This window comes from Chrysemys picta, chromosome 6 (genome assembly GCF_011386835.1).
Source record: "Chrysemys picta bellii isolate R12L10 chromosome 6, ASM1138683v2, whole genome shotgun sequence".
NCBI lineage: Eukaryota > Metazoa > Chordata > Testudines > Emydidae > Chrysemys > Chrysemys picta.
This window is the reverse complement of record NC_088796.1, coordinates 9,846,984-9,869,253: the sequence shown is the minus strand read 5'-3', so window position 1 is coordinate 9,869,253 and position 22,270 is coordinate 9,846,984. Positions and strand designations below refer to the sequence as shown.

General features: G+C 39.4%; 1 protein-coding gene across 7 annotated transcripts in view; it reads right to left on the bottom strand.

Moving 5' to 3' along the window:
• PIK3C3 (phosphatidylinositol 3-kinase catalytic subunit type 3) overlaps positions 1-22,270 on the bottom strand; it is a 132,150-nt gene that overhangs the window by 25,038 nt on the left and 84,842 nt on the right. For 3 of the 7 annotated variants that reach the window (XM_005296183.5, XM_024103648.3, XM_024103647.3), the window contains 2 exons: positions 10,853-11,021; positions 4,542-4,632 (listed from right to left, as the gene is read on the bottom strand). In XM_005296183.5, coding sequence (XP_005296240.1) covers positions 4,542-4,632; positions 10,853-11,021 — 260 coding nt within the window. Of the gene's footprint in view, positions 1-4,541; positions 4,633-6,116; positions 6,223-10,852; positions 11,022-22,270 lie in introns of all 7 variants that reach the window. The other 4 variants (XR_010602085.1, XR_010602083.1, XR_010602084.1 and 1 more) reach the window with 2 other exon arrangements.

Sequence of the window (22,270 nt, the reverse complement as noted above, 5' to 3'; positions counted from 1 at the left end):
TTGATATTAACAGCATTATGGTTGTGTCTACTAAAATACTTCAGTGTGCTGGATCACTATAGCAACTGAATTCTTCATTACAATAATTAAAGCATATAACCCTCTTCAGTAAGCCTTTCTTGCATCATGATTATGAGCATCAGCTTTTAAAAAAATATTGCATTCTACTTCCCTTACCCCCCCACATTTCATTATAGTTTAATCACCAAAATAATTTAAAAAAATATTCTTTCTCCTTTTCAAGTTTAAAAGAGAGTTAACCTAAACATTATTTCCTTGCTGAGTTTACTTCATTACTTCAGCCAACCCAGCAGATAATCATGTTTTTCCTGTCTGAATGCAGCCCTGCTGAATCACTAGCCCATCATTAAAAGTATAGCCATTGTAAAACTGAGAACAGCAGAATCTGAGTACTCACTTCAGTACTAAATGAGAAAATGCTGGCTGTGAACTTCCGTCTGCATTAAGAGGCAGAGGGGATTTGTTAGATAAACAAAATGTTTTTAAATCTTCACCTCAATCTTCCATGAAAGTGAAATTATGGCTGAAATGGCTATTGACTTTACTCAGACACCAAAGGTAATTTCATTTTACAGGTCAGTCCAAAACGGATCTTTAGCTAATTTGAGTTTCTTGAAATATATATGGATTTTTTGTTTAAAGCTTTAAAAAAAAAATCAACTGAAAACCTGAAAACATTATTTAATTCTTTACAATGAGGTACAGTATTATCTTGTTAAATTACTTTGAACAAGCTTGTCACTCAACCTAAGAAAGGTAAAACAGCTAGTTCCTTTGTTATTAGTATTAAAAAGCTCCCATAACTGATGTCAGACCGGCCATTGCATGTTTAGTAATTGAAATACAGGTATTTCCACAACAACAATCTTGTCTTAAATCTAGCAGTGATTTATCCATGTTCTACAAGGTACCACGATAATGTTTCTGATGGTGCCTGATTATTTTTTCCTTAAAGTAAAAATGAAGTCAACAAACCAAGAATATAGAATCTCTCTAAAAATCAATGTCACTGTAGCTTTGGATAGAACTATAGATTTTTTGTAGGTCATAAAGCCAATTTCTGCCTTGAAGAGAGGACGTAGGTTCAAATTTTCCTTAAAGATGATGGGATCCTTCTATAAAATGGAATTCTTGCACAAAATCTAGTAGTGAATTCAAAGTGTAATTTTTAAACTATAATCATTAAAAATCCATGAGAAGGAATGGTTCTCTTGGCTTCTAAGCAGTAGAGTGTTTTGAAGCTATAGAAATCTGTTTGAAAACCTGAATGCTGACATACAAGGACCAAAAAAAAAAAAAAAAAAAAAACCCAACCAAAAAAACCCCAAATAACCATGTAAGAAAAATGTGATTAATAAAGAAGTAGCAACAAAATTGAACAAATAAATTCAATCTAATAACGGAACATTAGTTATTCTTTTGAGAATATCAAGAGTGAATTCAGACCATCTTACAGAACTGGTAAATATCTTGCTGTGCTGAGAAAACAAGACGACTTTAATATGCCCTGCTACCATAGGTTTTTTTTGCTTAACTGATAATTGTAAGCACTGTATTTCCCTTCCCAACAAAACAGCATTTCAAATGATGGAACTGATGTGCTTTTCTTTTAAAGTATGCATTAAATAGGTTGTGGGTACAGTTTCAGTTCTAGTATTTTACTGCAAGAGGCAGCTAGGAGGGAGAAACCCCAGGACAGTGCATCTTATGAAAGATGTAGATGCCAAGGTATTAATAAGGAGCAAGAATACTGAATCCTAATTGGCAACGAACACTGTAAGAGTGAGTTTGATAAAAGCAATGTCAGGAAGCTCACAAGAGAATGTCCAAGGAGAGAATGAATACTATTAAGTCAAGCAACAGTGAACTCCTGACAGAGATGAATGAGATTAAAGTAAGTGGTATGTCAGAACCTGAAGACTTCAGATGAGAAAAGGACCAAGACTTTTGAAATTTGGTCTGACTGCCAATTATATTTCTTGATGACTGTTTCTGTCAATGACAACCGCCCTCCTCCCTCTCCCCCCCAAAAAAAACCTTGCACCAGAAACCCATAGGTTCTTGAAACTTTATATAGCCCAGTCAGAGGAAATTCACTTGTGATGTTGGAGACCTAAATTCAAGTCCCTGCTCTGCCCAATTCAGACCATTTGGCTACCAGCTATTCTGTGGTAAATGTCTTGGTTTTTTTCAGCATAATATTTCAAAAGGTCTTTTTCTTGCTAATATGGAAGAACAAGAAGTTCTGAAACCTTGATTTTGTGTGTGAAACAGAATTGTGCTTTTTCGGCCAGCCCTACTAAAAAGACATTGAGCTAATTCTCTGATGTTACAGAAGAAGCCTGTGGCAGAAGTGGAATTAGAACACAATCCTCTTGGATCCCCCAAGTCCAGTGACTTCATTAAAAAAAAAAAAAAAAAAATCTTTCCCCTTAATGATGCAGTGAACTTTATTCTACTTAAAACAATTATTTGGATAACATTGGTTATATTAAAACATGAAAAAGTGTCCATTAAAAATAAAATTCTGACTTTCTCTGCAATATGGAGAACTCTCAACAGCCTACTATGCTGATAGAAAACTGCTGTTGCGGACAACAAATATGGAATATAAGTTTCTTTTAACATTCTTTTTATTGAAGTCTTGCATAGAACTAAGACAACAGATATCTTGATTTACAGTGGAGGTTATCAAACAACATTTACCTACACTACCAATGTAACGTAATTAGGGCCCTACCAAATTCACAGTCCATTTTAGTCAATTTCACAGTCATAGGATTTTAAAAATTGTAAATGTCATGATTTCAGCTATTTAAATCATAAATTTCATTGTGTTGTAATTGGAGGGATCCTGACCCAAAAGGAATTGTCTGAAGGGGTTGTAAGGTTATTGTAGGGGGAGTTGCAGTACTGCTACCATTACTTCTTTGCTGTTGTTGGTGGTGGAGCTGCCTTCGGAGCTGGGCAGCTGGAGAGCGGCAGCTGCTGGCCGAGAGCCCAGCTCTGAAGGCAGAGCCTCTGCCAGCAGCAGCGCAGAAGTAAGGATGGCATGGTATGGTATTGGCACCCTTACTTTGTGCTGCTGTCTGCAAAACGGGGCCCTCAGTCAGCAGCCACCCTTTCTGGCCGCCCAGCTTTGAAGGCAGCAGTGCAGAAGTAAGGGTGGCATGATACGGTATTGCCACACTTACTTCTGCACTGCTGCTGGTGGGGCACTGCCTTCAGAGCAGGGCGCCCGGCCAACTGCCGCCATTCTCTGGCCTCCCGGTTCTGAAGGCAGCACAGAAGTAAGGTGACCCCCTAAAATAACGTTGTGGGCTCCCCCCCCCGGACTAACATTTATATGAATAAGAATACTCCAAGGTAGAACAGTTAATGTAACTTAAAAAAACAAAACAAAACAAAAACCAGTATCATCAACTCATGCTTCAGAGATTAAACCAATTTAACTAGTGGGGTGTTGACCTCTGACTGTTTCTTTTGCTTCCTAACTAACCTTAAGCTTGCCAGATGCAGGATGACACTATAGCGCAGAGATCGGCAACCTTTGGCACACGGCCCACCAGGGTAAGCACCGTGGCCGGCTGGGCCGGTTTACCTGCCATATCCGCAGGTTCGGCCGATCACGGCTTCCACTGGCCGCAGTTCGCGACTCTAGGCCAATGGGGGCTTCATGAAGTGGCGCGAGCCAAGGAATGTGCTGGCCACCACTTCCTGCCGCCCCCATTGGCCTGGAGCGGCGAACCGCGGCCAGTGGGAGCTGTGATCGACCGAACCTGCGGATGCGGCTGGTAAACAAACCGGCCGGGCCCGCCAGGGTGCTTACCCTGGTGGGCCACAGGTTGCTGATCCCTGCTATAGCGGTATAATATTGACCGGTGTGTATTGCTTATTAGTTTGAAACTTATGTGTAGCCTACCTTGGGAAAGAACCTGTGATAATCAATGGACATTACAGGAGTGGAAAATATCTAGTATTATTTAACATGGCTACTGGGGATTAAAAGAGACCTTCACAGGGCGGTAGTTTCTCTCACATTTACCAAGAGGTTTCCTGCACTTTTCTCAGAAACATCTGGCATTTGTCATTGTCACACTGGATACTAGACTAGATGGACCACAGTTCTTATCCAGCATGGCAGTTTCTACATTCTTATGAACATAACAGATTGTGTGCATGATGTGTTGAAGCTCCATCTATTTATACATATTAGTTAAACTATGATAGTCCCTCTAAATGGTAAAACCCCATTATTTAGGACACTGGACTGGATTATGGACTAATACGTGTACAATAGCGAATATTCTTGTGCTTGCAGGTGAATGCACTAGATGACTCAATAGGTATTTTCCATCTCTAACTTCAGTGATTCTATGAATTGCCCAAGCTCCATCATTTTGGGAATGAGTAGTTCAGAGGTCATAATTACATGTAGATTGCCCTATCTGAGCTATTTAAGAACATTATCAAGTACACAATCTGTTTACTCTATCTAATAAATAAAGTTTTGCAGTTACCTTTTTCACAGTTTTGTCGGGTTCAAGAGCAATATCTGGAATGTTTGCATCCACCATGAGGGAGAACAAGTTCAAGATCAAGTTGGAATACCTAACGAGAAGAGCAAAATAAGTAAGAAGCATTTTGTGGACAATAGTCTCTTGTATTAGTCTTTTTCCTTATTTAAATCATTTCTCACACACCACCTCCGCCTTGGGCAATGTGAGTTGGTAATGCTCAAAAGAGATGATTTGTACATAACACATTAGTTGGGTATGTATTCTTTTTATGAATGCAATGGCCCTGCAGTTTGTTTTGCACTGAAAACTTTAACCTTTGTATCTCAAAAGCTGGAGCACAGATATGATCCAATTTTTTTTTCTTTTAAACATCTAAAAACATTGAGGAATACATAGCTGGAGATCTATGTAATACAGATTGTAGCAGCAAATAGTTCTGGAGTCAAGAACATGAATCTTTTTTGTACCTTTCTATTCCACCTGACATACAGAATTACGCTAGATTAAAGGAACCCCAAAGTGTATTCTTTTAAAAAGGGACATTCCATGCAATAGCTATACAAAACAGATATCTACTTAAATTAACATTCTTAACATTATTGAAGTCTTTAAGAACATAAGAAAGGCCGTACCGGGTCAGACCACAGGTCCATCTAGCCCAGTATCCGGTCTACCAACAGTGGCCAATGCCAGGTGCCCCAGAGGGAGTGAACCTAACAGGCAATGATCAAGTGATCTCTCTCCTGCCATCCATCTCCATCCTCTGACAGACAGAGGCTAGGGACACCATTCCTTGCCCCCTTTACAAATAAAAAAAGATTTTTTTAAGATGTTGTATGGGAAGATATCTAAATAGGATGAATATGTCCCTTAACCACCTGGTTTAACCAGAGTTAAGGCTGCAGCTGCTCAGTAAATCTGTAATAACTTAGGTAAGTATGCTGCACATCTGAAACACAAAAGGTCATTTATCACCATTAAAAAGAAGCAGCACTGCAGCTGTCAGAGTTCCAATTTAACATGCTGTGGTTGGAAGTACTCATGAATTTTTTTTAAAGACCCACCATTTTGCCATTGCAGGAAATTAACTAGAAGTCATTATTTTAGAGGATAATTTCCAAGCTGTTCAACAAACTGGAACCTTCCTTACTCTATCCACAGAACTATTTCCCCCCCTTTTGGGGAAAAATGTGAACCTACTCAATTTGGAAGATGCCTTTTACAAAAGCATTTTAGGAGCTTAGAAGGTGATGGAAAGGGAATTCAAAAGAGCGAAATAATTTTAGTACAGCTTCTGAATACAATGATCATATGCATCAATGTGTAAATTGTCTGATCATTTTAGTATCATACAAAAGAAGAAAGGACAGGACTGATCTCCAAACAAAACAATCAGATCATAAAACCGTATTTATTTTTATGAACTAACAGTACCCTCTTATGTATCAAAATGTTTACATTTCCATTGTGTGCAAACCTAAGAAATTTGATTATGTGCAGAGATGATAATCGCTGCCTACAGTTAAGTTTACCTGACATTTTTCATTATGAGACCTATTTTATAAATGACTCAACTTTGCAAAGTTTAACCATTCAGGCTGAAGTTTTCAATGCTCAATGTCTGCCTCAAGCTGTTTTTTTTTTTGCAGGGGGTGAAAAGAGTAGCGTGATTTCTTGGAAACTGTTGAAACAACATTAGGGAAAGATAAGTTTTGGACATCTTAAAAAAAAAAATCTTACAACCATTATGCTGAGAAGCTCTATTGCTCTATTCCCTCTTTTAAGCAGAGCCAGGATATTCAGCAGAGCAGTTGCCTGGGTGTTAGGGATGTGTCTCTTGCAATCCTCATAAAAATGCGCCCACATTTGCCCAAGTTGTAAGCCTTTGAATCATCTCAGTGCCCACATGCTCAGCAGACATACGTTAGAGTTCGGCAGCTAAATTCTCTGCAGGTTCTGTACTGAGCATGCTCCACCTAAGCATTACAATGCCAAAGTTCCCTTTTGTGAATCTAGCCCTTAAACCAAAATATTCAGCCATTACATTTCAAGACCCTTTTCTGGACACTGCTGTTATTTTTTGCCAGTTCTCAGGAATCCAACCAATCATGATATTTTTAGAATATTCATGTACTTTTAAAATGTGTGAAATGTATATTATATGGATTGAACACTCTACCTCATTAATGTCCAAAGTTTTAGAGAGCTGCATGAGCCCCAAGACCATTGTTATCTGCATACTAACACCTAAAGAGTATTCTACATACTCTCACTCCTCTTTTATAGGCAGAAGCAAGATTCTTTAACAAATCTCACATTCATATTTGAAGTTGTTTTTACAGGGGAAAAAAATGGTCTTGTCTTTCTACCATAAATATTTAAATAACCCTTCTGAATTAGTTGAAAAGCAATCTAAAATTTCACACTTTTTTGTTTCTTCAACTATCCTTAACGTGTTTTATTTTTCCTAAACAGATTGTTTATATTTTAAAAGCAATAAGCTTTCTGCTCATTATTCATGCTGCTCTGTGCCCTTGCTCAGCCAAACTAGACTTTTTGCCCTTCTGTCTATTTGGATTTTACTGGCATGCATTTCAATTGCAGCCCTTCCAACTGTTTCTATATTTCCCACTTCTATGCACTTGATTTCAAATACATCATAAAAACACTATAAAAATCTCCTTAGACGATTTCAGATTCCTTCAGTGTCAGCTTTCCTAAAGACAAAGGCTTGTGTTACTTCTGCTGTGCTCTTATAAGTATTTCAGATCAAATCAAATTGTTAACATTACATCCTAAATGCACCTCAGTTTTAGTCTTATTACCTATTACAGGCTTCTTTCCCGTCTGGGGTCCTAAACCAGTTGAGCCTTTAGGCTCTTCAATAAACCATGCAAGAATGCAGTACTCCATTAGCTAACTTCAAGTCGTATGTTCCTAACAATATGGGGATAGGGCTGAAAGATGTGAGAATCCCTATAATCGTGCATTTAAAGTCTTGATTTTCTTGGCCTTCAACTCCTACAAACCAAGGATGAGTTCACAGAGGGATTACATTGGCCTTAGGTCGGATTTCCCTGAAACCAAAAAGGAATCAGTAACCATTTTAAAAGTCCAATATCTTAAAAACCACCAGCGACATTTACAGCTTTTGAACTACGTACAGTATTTGTTCCCACTCCTGGCAAGCTGAGTCATTAAGTGGACCTTAATCACCGCATCATTCCAATTACCATCTTTTATTTTTTTCTCCATCCTTCTGCCTCACTTGCAATGATTAGCATCCAGCAATGCTAGCATGCCAAACAAAAGCTTAGAAACTGTTTCCAAGCTTTCAATCTATGAAGCACAAATCATTGACTCTAGATTTGAGATAATTTGGCTTCTAAAAAACAACCACACAACACCACCACCACACCCATCACCGTTGAGTTAGAAGGAAATTATAAATTCCATCTAGGCCTAATCACACTTACGTGAATCAATAAAAACACTTTCAGGACCAGTACAAGCACTTTACAAGCACTGGTCCTGAATTCATGTTCGGCGGCGGGGGGGGGGGGGGGGGGTGGAGGGGGGAGGAGGAGGAAGTCTGAATTTATGTCAGACTGTTTACTCAGTAAGCCTCAATCAATTAAAACAAAAAACATAAACAAAGCAAAACACATTTTCATGAAGGACATTCAGGTTTTCTCAGACTCTCATATTGCAGGTCAGTAGATATGTAACCTGGGAATCTCTATGAAGTTTCTCTAAACTGTTCTCTTCATCACTGCCAACAAATGCTAACTAGACATTTTTTCCTATATGAGCAGCAAAACTGTTCTCTCTTACATTACTCCTTACATGAGTCCCTCATTTACCATTTCCCATCTACTTTAGAATAATAAACTTATGAAAGGGTGAATACAAATCTAATTGCCCCAGGAATAATCTGAAACAAAATAAAACACAAATATTACAAACAAAACAAAACAAGACAAAACACCTCAAAGGCACTTCTCAGCAAGGCCAACAAAATTAAACTGGACATCATAAGCCAAGCCACATTGGAGATAAGCCACAGAAATATTAGGAAATTTTGCAGAAAGTAATGGACAAGAACTTTTTTTATTAATATCACAGCACTATGACATCTGTTTTTTATACCAGCATGTGATGTTTCAGGGACTTTATTTTTCTTTTGGTGAAGTTTGGGGTGAATAGGAATGAAAATTAGACTTGCAATACAAAATTTGCTTCAATCTTAATTGGCTAAAAAGCAAAAAATAGGTTAAATAACCTGATTAATTTATACAACTGTCAGTGTATCAAACACATTTTTATGCTAGCCTGCACAATGATAACAGCCTACTCCTCCATTCTCTAATCCATTAGCCTTCTCTGTAAGTACACATTCCTGCTAACGGTTACTTTGAGTCACAGATGCTAAGAATGTGCTATTAAGATCCATATAGTATAGTCCTTAAGCCTTTCACATCAAGAGCCTAAGAACTTCTATGAACATGACAGATCTATCTAGAATAGCAAGTTAATATTTTTTATTTGTAGAATAAAAATACTTTCACATTAAACGACATATATTGAAGAAATAAATTATCTTCAAATACAACTACAATCCTAGGGATTTCAACTAATATTTTAAAATGCTAATTTTGTATAAAAATTACTGGATCAGTGCACACCATGCTACTAAGTATGTCCTCTGTTGCCAATCATTGTGTTAACTAGTTAATTCAATGGATAATCTTGCAGAAATTTAAAAGCTTTTTCCATTGAAATAGCGAACATCAACTTACATTTCTTTAAAGAATCTATGGAAACATAGGAAATGAGTAATTTTGTATAATAACTTCAGTTCTCAAACAATTTTGACTTGTACTTTGCATGCAGAGTACAGGGGTTAATCCTTTCATGACTATTCTCTGGAGTGATGGGAGTTATTGTGGCTGCTGATTAATAACTTGTCTTTGTTTTCTCATTGTGCTGAATTGCTGCTAATCCATTATCAATGACAGTTTATAAAGGCTGTTACTTTTTTACTTCTTTCAATAAGACAGAATACGTTTTACATTTCTTCAGCAATTATTTCACATTATCTTGTCTGCCTCCTTTCTAAGATCATCAGTGTTCAATGTACTTTTTTTCTAGGCTTTGGCGTATTTTATACTAGACAATCCAGATATTGAAGTGGAATTTGTATATCTCCATGGAAGATTTCCTGAATCACTTGGCAAATAGAAGAGGGGTAGCCGTGTTAGTCTGAATCTGTAAAAAGCAACAGAGGGTCCTGTGGCACCTTTGAGACTAACAGAAGTACTGGGAGCATAAGCTTTCGTGGGTAAGAACCTCACTTCTTCAGATGCAAGATGCATCTGAAGAAGTGAGGTTCTTACCCACGAAAGCTTATGCTCCCAGTACTTCTGTTAGTCTCAAAGGTGCCACAGGACCCTCTGCTGCTTTTGGCAAATAGAGGAAATTGTTCACCTGCTCACTGTTGTAACAGGACTGGAGGGCAAAGCTGAGCCATTTTGCCACCCAAAGGACAAACCAGGCAACATATTTTAAATGAATTTTGTAGGGCATGGTAAAAGGTGCTTAGCAATGGAAAACAGAAGTCTTATTTGTCCACAAGACAATGGCAACGCAAGCTTCTCCTATCCTGTGCCTGAACTCTGAAAGAGGACATTCTAGTGGGAAGGAGGTAGTGTGCTAGTTTAGTCTCTATGCCTGTTCAAACCTTTTTGAAGAGTCTACTATTGCCAACATTTGATACTGGATTCTGAGAAGTGAATACTTATTCTGCAGGAACAGGAATAAGATTACCAAGTCAACTCACGTAGGCCACTGACCAGCCAACAGAGGATACATGTGTTTGGCTGTTACTAATCTGAATTTGGGAGCAGTAGTCAAGAATTGAAAGGCTCCGTATTTCATCAATGATAACCCGAGACACCAATTTGCCTAACCAGAAAACAGTCCAAGATTTGCTAAGCAACAGAACACATCTCCTGAATACATTATCAATCATTTACCACCTTGCAGGAGTGTTGCAAAGCTAAATTAATGTTTGTAAAGAAATTTGAGATCTGTGGACAGAAGATATTTTATAATGACAAATGCTACAGAAGGGTAGTCAGTGCCAAAAGCGTGATTAGAACTCAAGAATTCCCATCTCTTAGTCTCTTCTTTATAGCATCATGGACACCAATAGGAGTATATATAAGTTTTCATGTTTTTGGGGGGGGAAAAGGCACCCCCCCCACACACCGTCGATCAAGCAATTGTTAACACAGAAATAGCGTTGCTACCTGCGGAGATGTAGAAAAGCCGTATAACACTGTTTACGGAACTCCTGGTACTGCTCACTCTGAGTGCCTCCCATACCTTCCACCATTTCCTTATTCAGCTTCATTGGGGGAGGTAGAGGCTTAGGGTCACGACCCAGAATGTAACCAAAATCGATGTGAAACAGTTTACCTGTATTAGGCGAAAAATGCAAATGTGTAATTTTATTTTGTATCCACTTGTTAGAACAGAACAAAGGAAGATGTTGTCACACACGGCACATGTTCCATTAATTACATTTACACTAAGTTTACCTGTGATTGCTGTCTCTATATTTAATTAACCCTGGAACTATGTGTGTTGGCGTTTAGTTGTGAATTAATTTGTCTAAAGTTGCTCAGCAAGGAGGAACACGGACTTCAAAGCGTAGGGCGTTGCGTGCTCAACAAAGTGAAATCTACGGACACACGCTATGCTAAAAACAGATGGCAGGCTGTTTTCAACTATAAATACTGGACTTCGGGAATGATCTTGACATCTCGATCTTTTAGGATGTTGTCAGGGAGCTTTCCAGATACAAGACAGAGTTTCCCATATACACTTTGGGAAAACCCTGAGAGAATTTATGAAAAGGCTATGAGACTGGCAGATTGCACATCACTGCTTTTATTTTGAACCTACAAACCCTAATTCACCTGTAATGTATTTTATCCGCTTTAACCTTGCTTTAACTCATTCCTTTTTCCTAATTAATACATCTTTAATTTTAGTTTACTGAAGGACTGTCTTTGGTGAGATCTTGAGCACATTTTGGGTAAGTGACTGGCCCTTTGGGGCTGGAAGTAATCTAGAGAGGTGAATTTTGGTTTTAATAACCTTTCATCATTAAGTCCAGTCTGTCTGGGTGGTAAAATAGGCTCCAGAGAGCCTAAAGGGGACAGACTGTGGCTCCATGGTAAAAATATAGTGATCCAGGAGTACACTTTTGTTACTGGCTAGGTGAAATCTAATGATCCAATATACCATCAGTCTGGGGTGTCTGCCCTGATTTCTGACATCTAACCTGAACTTGGCACTCTTAGCTGTGAGCCATTACAAGGAACCATGACAGATCTTTTCACACCTTTGGCTGTCAGAACAGAGTAAGTCTATGCAAGATCAGGGCCTATACAAATTTAGAATTCTATTCACACATTTTGTTTGTAATAAAAAAAATGAACAGCATTGTCAATGTGGTTGTTTTAACCGTTTACCAAGAGATGCAAACTATCTCATGTGGTACTAACAATTATTACAACTCTCAACCTCACCTTGGGAAGTGTGCATTGCCAATGAAGTACCAATATTTACAGATAGTTAACATTTAAAAATCATCCGAAAGTTTGTAAACCGCTACAAATGAAGAGTTATTCAATAACCTCTCATATATACAGAATACATTCTAATTTTTCCTCAATCTCTAGGAGGTCTGTTATACTTATCTTATTGTTACTTGCTAACTGGCATAAGTCAATCACACATTAGGAAAAAGGTATTCTTGCAAAATATTTTTGGGGAAAAAAAATCTCCCCATTTTGTCTAAGTGATAGATCTGCTCAATATTTCGATGAAAAAGCAAATAAATTTTTCATGATTTTTTGTTCAAACTATCTCCAACAACACTGAACCTAAGTGCGTAAACAAGGTTGGAAAGAGTTCAGAAAAGCAACAATGATTAATGGACTAGAGAGACTTGATTTATAAGAAACCATGAGAAGAACAATATATATGAATGAGTTTTTGCCTAAATGATGGCTAAAGCAGGATGAAGAGAGACTAGAACCTTTTGAAACAAGCACTGTGCGGAGAAGAGAGGGGAGAGGAATCATTTAGGGTGGTCCGAGGAGGTCCATATCTTGAAAATTTAAGTTGAATACAAGGAAGGTTTTCTATAGAAGTCTATTAGCCAGTAGAATAGTTTCTCAGTGGAAAAAGTTAAAGTTCCATCATTACAGTAATTTAAACCTAGACAGAAATAGCCAAGAGGATGAACTATAGGGCATAGGTGTATGGGGAGACTTTGGCAAACCAGTAAAGTGCCTAAAACCACTATGGCTTACTGTTAAAAGCAAGCTATTAAACAGTCTCAGCTTGACCAAGGCAGGTGGGGGGAGGCAGGGAGTTTTGGGTGCCACAGAAAGGGCAGCTTGACCCCATGTCCTTCCTGATAAGAATTGTGTTGAAGTTGCTGATACATGCATTTTAAAAGAGTAAGATATGCCCCAGGAATGTCTATTGGGGTCTCAAGGCTGCAAACTCTGGAAAAACCCACACCTGGTTAATCAATAATCAGAAGGAACCTCTTGCTTGATCATTGAAACTGCTTACTTAACTATGTTTCTTTAAGGGACATGTCATTCTATTACTAATGTATAAATAAGGGGAAAAAGCTTGAGACAGTTGGACTTGTTTGGGGAATCTTTTGGACTCTCCCTCTGGATACATCTTGCGGTCCCCACCGGCAGACGGAAGATTTGGCCATCGGAAGCCTGCCGCTGTGTCACTCAAAAGCCACACTCAGCTTTGGGAATTATCAAGGGTTGGGGGTGTTTTACTAATCTTGTTGCGGACGTGTGTAAGTGCTTGAGACCAAGTTTAGATTTAAGTGAAAGCACTCTTCTGTTGTTTTGTTGTGACAGCCATCTATCGGTCGGACGGCGTGTCTCCCCTGATTTATTTCCTGACACCACCTCGCACAGAGTAAAAGTTACCAAGAGCTTTGGGTTGAAAGAACCCCGGGTAACGTGGGGGGAAGATCTTAAAACCAAGTATATTCAAGATGGAAGAGACCTGGTATAATTTCATACTGAATATACATCTAGAAAGTTTTTCAAAATTAGATATGTGCAAGATTTTTTTTAAATAGATGTCTCAAGTTAAAGATCCAGAGTCCATATTTATGAACAAGGGCTGCCCAGAGGATTGAGGGGGCCCGGGGCAAAGCAATTTTGGGGTCCCCTTCCATAAAAAAAGTTGCAATACTATAGAATACTATATTCTCGTGGGGGGGCCCTGCGGGGTCCGGGGCTTGGGGCAAATTGCCCCACTTGCCGCCCCCCCCCCCCCCCCCGGGCGGCCCTGTTATGAATGTAAAAAGTGCCCTGTTTTGACAGCTTTTAGGTGCCCACTTTTAAAAATCAGAACCATTAATATTTTCAAAAAGCCATGCCTCCCTGAATACTTTACTGAATACTTTATCACTGGATGAACAACTCATGAACCTGGACTTCAATCCAAGATATATACATTTAATAATGGCCAGCTTTCACAGAGACCACAAAGATGCTTAATTAGCATACAAAGCAATCAGTAATTGGCAAATGCCACAATCATTAGTTTTTCAGCCGTAAGGAGCCTGGCGCTCAAAAAGCCTTCTTAACAATTCCAAAGACCCAATAAAGTGAATGACCAGTGAAGTGAATCACTTTTTAAAGTTCATTTTTATAAACTTAGTTTTTAAAGAAGTAGGCTTTGATATATATCAAAGTAATAAAGTATGTTTAACTAAGACGTTTGAGGGGTTCTTTTTTCTGTCCATTTATTCAAACCTGTCACCCTGAAGAGTCAAGAGACAACAAGTGGATAAAACAAAAGAAGCTCTTGTGACTAAATATGTTTGTATTTAATGCTGTAAACACAGAATGAGAGATGCTAATTAATACATTTGCATAGGTAACTAAGATGTTTCTAAAAAATGTAGTTCAAACCAGATTAACATTTTAACAGCTGACACTGACACAGGTTTATATAAATTAATGATACAAATAATTTTCTTTTAATAAACAGTCTGTTTTCAGGACTAAACCATGAAAGATAATGCTTAAACAATTAAGATCCTCTGGCACCTTGCTCTATAGTTTTAATTTCCCCAATTACACTTCACAATGCACCAGGGATTAGTCCACAGCTCTCACAATAACGCAAAGTGTCTGAGTCCTCTTGAACAAAAATAATTCTGAGCCACAGATGGGCCTAACTCAGCAGTCAGCTTTGCTGTAACCACTCTGAGGATCAAACAAGTTACACCTGTATAAGGAAATGGAGAATTAGGCCTCAAGACACAGCTCAAATATCTGATTCAAGCCAGGATATTAACTAGGTGGACACTTTATTTGATCCACTGTGGTCATTTTTAAGCTTCCTACAAAGGATATTTCTTTGCGCGTGCGCGCGTGTGTGTGTGTATGCGCGCACACGCACACTCGCTCTTTGTGGAATGCAACCTACAGATAAGTAACTGTTGAAGATTAAGTAGTCTGTTCTGTTCATTAAATTAATTGTATATTGTTTTTCTCTGAATTAAGTATAGTGTGTTTTTTTTTTAATGAGGTCCTGAAACCTCTTCCACAACACTAAATACATTAAGACCATTCTTAGTGACCATCCAATGTCCAAAAACAAGACACTGCCCAATGGGGGAAGAGAGGGAGGAATCTAACTTTAAAAAGCAGTGACAGTGTCCTAAGTAATTAGTTCTGGGGATAAGGAGTTAGGATTTGGGGGTTCTACAGCAGATTCTACCACCAGCTTGCTTTGTGACCTTGAAGAAAGCTCATCACCCAGGTCATCTCAAAGATATTAACACCTATCCAACTTCAACCAGATCAGTGGATGCTAGATGCTGGGAAGTTACAAAGTATTTAAGGGTGGAAAATACCTGTACTTGGAAACCTTGCTAGATACTTTAAAGAAATGACAAACTAGATGTGTCTTATTGGAAAGGGTCCTTTCAGTACCTTTTGCCTTATACAAACAGTACCACAGTTTAGTACATTTCTCATTCTTATTTTACCCTTGATGTGCATATCAAACAAACAGTGGGGAAAGTCTAGGGTAGCATTTAATTAAACTAAAAAAGCTGGAACGTTGTGGTAGCCCTAACTTCCATTTTAACTTCAAAATCCACTATTTCACAAAAGAACCATTGTTCCATTTAACGTTAGCAACACTCACTCGTCCATCCACCTGCACTTCCTGCAGCCTTCAGTATATCAACCTCCATGGACTTTTCTGTCACTTAGTCTTCCGCTCTCACCTCTTTCATCCCTCATTTCTGTAAATTCACTGGGTTGATCCCTCCACTCTTCTCTCTTTCCCACCCTTGGCTCCCACGCCCCCCACTCTCTTACATGACAAAGTCCATACCACTAACCCACAGCTCTCAACATCCACACTTATTTTTTTTTTGGGGGGGGGGGGGGAATTAAGAGTTCAGAACAAACCTAACCCACCATGGGTGCTGCAAATAGCTAATAACTAAATAATACCTGTAGTGCTGTGAAACAAAGGTAACATATCCACTTTCATTAATCAACAAGGACTATGCATACAATGACACTGATCTAAAACTTTATCAGCTTGTAAAGGCTTCTTTTCCCCCTTGATGTAGGGGTTTGTCTATACTTACGCGCTGGTTCGACGGCAGGCAATCGAACTTCTGGGTTCGATTTATCGCGTCTTGTCTGGACGTGATAAATCGAACCCAGAAGTGCTCCCCATCGACTCCGGTAATCCTGCTCGGCGCGCGGAGTACGCGGAGTCGACGGGGGAGCCTGCCTGCCGTGTCTGGACTGCGGTAAGTTCGAACTAAGGTACGTCGACTTCAGCTACGTTATTCACGTAGCTGAAGTTGCGTATCTTAGTTCGAATTGGGGAGTTAGTGTAAACCAGGCCTAAGTAACATTTTTGTACTATAAATCACAGTAAAATAAAACGTTTGCGTTATTTTTCAGGGTTTCCATCATTCATGCGCTGTGACTGACCTTAGTTGTAAAGTTCTTACACAGTCCTTTAATTTTTAATATAACTATTTACCCAGACACATTTGTAGGGAAGGATGTAAAAAAAGCCACCTAAAAACATCTTAGCTATTCTTTCCTGGCAATTTAATCAACCAGTTTCCTCCAAAAGTGGTACTCCTCAATACACTATTTGTTTTAAATTGTTCAGACTCAACACACATTGCAATGCCTGAAAATAGCCTCAGCTAAAAATCACAGCTGAAGTCCACTGGGGAAACCAGCACCCCATTTCAGAAGTTACCATGGTTTTTATGCAACATGACAAAATATGTAAACACTTATTTGAAAGTTTCCTGGAAGTTAGGTAATTTGGTGGGGAAAAAAAACCTTTTCAAGAGCCATGTCAGTACTTTTCAGAGCAATCTGTATGAATTAAAGACCGGAAGCCTGATAGAGGCATCAACCCTCCCACCCTACAAATCAATAGTGAACCAGTGTGGACACTGTAGTAAACATTTATTTTAAAGGCAACTTAAAAATCCTGTATTCTACAGATACAATTAAACTCCCTTCCTTCCAAATGTAGTGTCATTGTCATGTGATAAACTGCATTTATTCTGACTGACACACCACACCTGTGCTCTAGCTACTAATCCAGCTTTTCTGAACTTGTTATAACAGCTCAACTCTGAGAGAAGCTTTACATCAGTTGCTCTGATGATTAAGTCATTCACCTGGGACTCCACAGATCAGAGTTTTATTCCTATCTAAGCAAATAGATACAGGAGTCCACCCACATGGAGCCCCATCCAATCACAAGGTATTTGAATGGGTACAGAAGTCAGTCCATGCAGAGCAGCTGGAAATGTAGTTAACCACGATAATAGAAATATCTTTTCTGATTTCCCAATTTTAGGAGGTAATTTGTTTTCTTTATGGAATATATAAATACATTTCTTATCTTTAAGGAACAAATTACTTCTCCTGGATTAAAGATTTTAAATCCTCAAATAAATACAATCCAAAGAAGCATTGGGATCCAGATCTGTCTCCGTTCTCCCATCTATAAAAGTAGGTCATTTAATCGCCTGATTTTCAGCACAGTCCTAACCAAGACTTCATTTTTGTACCTGAATCTATTTGTGGTGTAGCAAGTATTTACATAGCAGAATAACATTAAACTGCACCTACAAATTAGATACTTATATATAGGGCCCTACCAAATTCATGGTCCATTTTGGTCAATTTCACAGGCATAGGATTTTAAAAATAGTAAATTTCATGATTTCAGCTCTTTAAATCTGAAATTTCACAGTGTTGTATCTGTAGGGGTCCTGACCCAACTGTGAAGGCAGCAGTGCAGAAGTAAATGTGGCATGGTATGGTATTGCCACCCTTACTTCTGTGCTGCTGCTGGCGGGACACTACCTTCAAAGCTAGATGTCTCACCAGTAGCCGTTGCTCTCCGGCCACCCAGCTCTGAAGACAGCGCAGAAGTAAGGGTGGCAATACCATGACTCCCCTACCTTGTTAACCGCCCCTCAACTCTCTTTTGAGTCAGGACCCCCATTTTGAGAAATGCCGGTCTCCCCCATGAAATCTGTATAATACAGGATGAAAGTACACAGAAGACCAGATTTCACAGTCAGTGACCTGTTTTTCACGGCCGTGAATTTGATAGGGCCCCACTTATATATAAGTGATAGCCATTGAGCCCCCTAAATACAGGTAGGTGAAGAGCTATGACTGTAGACTGAAGGGGAAAATAAACAAAAATAAGAACCCTTCAGTTTTAAAACTCTGCCCCCGTATGCTTAAGCATTAATACCTGCAGCTTTGCCAGTACTGTCACCTAGTCAGAATCTTGCAAACTGAAGTAGGATTACACCAGGTTAGCACTTAAATTGGGAGACTACCAAGGAAAACTCAGTGCTGCAAGGAGTGGTCTTTCCTTTAACTCACTACTGAATAAATGCTACAAGGACCTGCAGGCGCTCATATGACAAAACGTAGGTCCCAGCAATTTATGATCATTAAGATCCAACCGCACTTTTTACAAGAGCAGTGTTCTGGCTGAATTCTATGTCAGGTAATTACACTCCACCTATTTAGATTTCCCTGCCGTTTCAGATAGACACATTTCACTAGCAGGTGTTTTGTTTCTTGTGATATCCATCCCCTATCTACTTCACTGGAGTGTTGTGAGGATTAACTACTTAAAGCCTCTTGAGTATTTGGAAGTCCTTGAATGAAAGTTATCACACAAATGCAAACTAGATTTTTAACAACACTGCCAAAGGGCTTCTTACATTTTAATAAGCTGAAAGTCCCCTCAAACTACTCCAAATTCATCTTTCCCCATTTTCAGGAAGGTAATTAACTGACTCTCTGAATTTAAATTTTGAAGATGGCATTAATTTTGTTTCAAACTACAGCTTCCATGGTAATTTTGAAAGATTGCTATCCAGGATCCTATATTTATTATGTAGCTAAATTTATGCTCTGAAAGGTGGGCCACAGCCAAAAGGGGGAACTTCCTCTCATGAAAATGGGATGGTAGCATTCAGTTTCCCCTAGTTATGTTGTCACCACTAAAAGGTCACATCTGCTAAAAGAAAGCAATAGAAACCTCATGGTGGTTGCACCTCTACTGGAAAATTACAATTCCTAATTCTCCATCATTGCTACCACTGGTAATTTACCACCAATGCTATTCTGCAAGTCCTAATTTTACTAATGTGGACAAGGACAGTCTGTGCTTGAGGAGGAAAGTGAAGTAGAAAGGAGAGTGTAATGTGATGTGCTTATTGTTAAAATTCATTCAGTGTGCAGATGTTAAATCCTAACGCACCGACAAAAACTTTAAGGTGAACCAGATAGATATATTCTGCACTTGTATTTGTATTACTGTTGCACTTAGGGGCCCTAGTCAGGATCAGAACCCCATTGTGCTGAGCACTGTATAAAACTAGGGTTACCATATTTAAAAAATAAAAAAAGAGGACACTCCATGGGCCCTGGCCCCGCCCCTTTCCCACCCACGGCCCCACCCCAACTCCGCCCCTTCTCCAAAGTCCCCGCCCTAACTCCCCCTCCTCCCTCCCAGCCACGCGAAAAGGGCTGCCCGACCGCTACCGGCTTCACAGTTTGCTGGGCAGCCTCCAGACCCTGCGTCCCCGGCCAGCGCTTCCCCAGCGCAGCTGGAGCCCGTGAAGCCGGTAGCACTCGGGCTTCGGGCAGCCCCTATGCCTCCGGACTCTGCGCCCCCAGCCGGGCACTTCTCCTCCCCGGCTCCAGCTGCTCTGCTCCTCCTCTGATTCTTCGGCTCTGTTTAAGAGCCAAGCTGCCCGAGCCAGCGCTACCGGCTTCGGGCAGCCCCCTTGCCTCCGGACCCTGCGCCGCCAGAGCAGAGCAGCTGGAGCCCGGGAAGGGAAGTGCCCGGCCGGCGGCGCAGGGTCCGGAGGCACGGGGGCTGCCCGAAGCCGGTAGTGCTGGCTCGGGCAGCTTGGCTCTTAAACAGAGCCAAAGTCTGAGTCCGGGGAGGAGCAGAGCAGCCGCGGGAGAGGAAGTGCCTGTCCGGTATTTTTCCCGGACATGTTCGGCTTTTTGGCAATTCCCCCCGGACGGGGGTTTGATTACCGAAAAGCCGGACATGTCCGGGAAAAACTGGACGTATGGTAACCCTAATAAAACACAGAATAGTAAGGCAGTCCCCTGCTCTAAAGAGCTCACAATTTAAGGATAAGACAATAGATAGATGGCTACTGCTAGGGGAATCCAAGAAAACAATATTAGTCAGCATGATAGGCAGTGGTCTCAGGACAATAGCAAGGCTGCTAGTTTTGTAGGAATAACAGAAAAGAAGTTTGGAGGAGGGATTTGGAGGATAATTAGTTTTGGAGATGTTTACAAGCTGATATACTCTCTCTCTCTCTCTCTCTCTCTCTCTCAAATCCTGATTAAAGTATGTTTTAAAGTTTCTTTATTTTATATACAATAGGGTTTGGTAACTTCAGCAAATCTACTTATAGTGCCTGCAGCATTTTTGGGGAGCATCTGGAGTCGAACTATCTTTGTCTTCTCCTCAGAAGAGCTGCATTAGGCTACCCAATTGTAACAATGAATAAGAAATGAGAACACTGCAGGGCTTGCATCAGGCACAAGAAACTGTTCAAGAGCCCCATTGTCTGGGGGCCTGCAATCCTGTTCTGACTTTGCAGCACTCTCCAAATGAGACCAAGGAATGCAGCAAACCAGTGTTCTTTCCCTAATGTCAGGCTGGGGTCCCCATTCTAGGTAAGACTCCACAAAGTTCACAGCTGGTACAATCCTTGAGTTCATTACGTTCATATGGCAACTTGTTTTACTGATACAGTCAGACTGGCTCCATGCTTTCAATAATAAAAATAAAAGAGGCAACAAAAGCAACAAAACAAAATTCTCCAAAACCAGTTGCCTTCAATAAATGGAAGAGACAAACAAGTTTTAAGATTGGTTGTTTAAAAAGATGCAACTTCAGGGAACTTTACTCTTTTTAAATGTGTTCCATCAAGTCTGTTACAATTCAGCTTCACAACTAGCAGTTCTTTCTAAGGCAGCAAAGGGCACATTGACTGATGGCATTCAAGTACCAGTATTTATATATGCAACGATTTTTGATGCTGCAATGATCGGTTGATGTTGTTTGAAACGGAATATTTTGCTGGAAGACAAAGTGTCCCATTACATAGATGCTGCCATAGTGCCTGATCTTGGCTTTGGAAGCAACAAATTAAAAATGTATAGGAATCAATGACAGGTTATAATGCATCTCAATTCTATGAGATGCAAGACAATGGCTATTCTCATACAAAAGGAATCGCTTGCAATGTTGTTATTTTGAAGTATTTTACAGAAACAATATTGAAGCATGATATGAACATTTTAAGTTACATAGGCTCAGGTACATTGTATATTAATTGCCAAAATATGTATTAATGTATCAGAAAGGCTTTTAAGTTTGAAAAGATAAGATAAGGTATATGACTTACACAATTTGACTTTTATCTATTAAACGCAATTACTGGTAATACATTGTTAGTTACCACTAAAACTCTTTACAGTACTGAAACAATACATGGCAGAGAAAAAATAATTGAGCTTACTAAAATAAATCTAAAAAAAAAAAATACAAATGCCTCAATATTAAAGGAACACTAAAACATAATAAAAATAAAATAAATCAGCTATGGTTAGCAGTAAAAAACAAGGGAAAAAATCTATGTTCATTTTGTTTACTTTATGCATTCAACAACACTTTGTATAGTGTCAGTTTTACGGTTTCTCCTGTAAAGTCAATCTCGTCAATCCTAGCTCCCTGATTTAATAAAAAAAAAAAAAAAAAAAAGGAGGACATACTATTTAAAAGACCCTGGATTCATTTTTTCTTTTCTTTCCCCCCTACGCCCCTCAGGGAACTGATGGGCAGGATCCCCTGGGAGAATAACATAAAGGGGAAAGGAGTCCAGGAGAGCTGGCTGTATTTTAAAGAATCCTTATTGTGGTTGCAGGAATAAACCATCCTGATGTGTAGAAAGAACAGTAAATATGGTAGGCGACCAGCTTGGCTTAACAGTGAAATCCTTGCTGATCTTAAACACAAAAAAGAAGCTTACAAGAAGT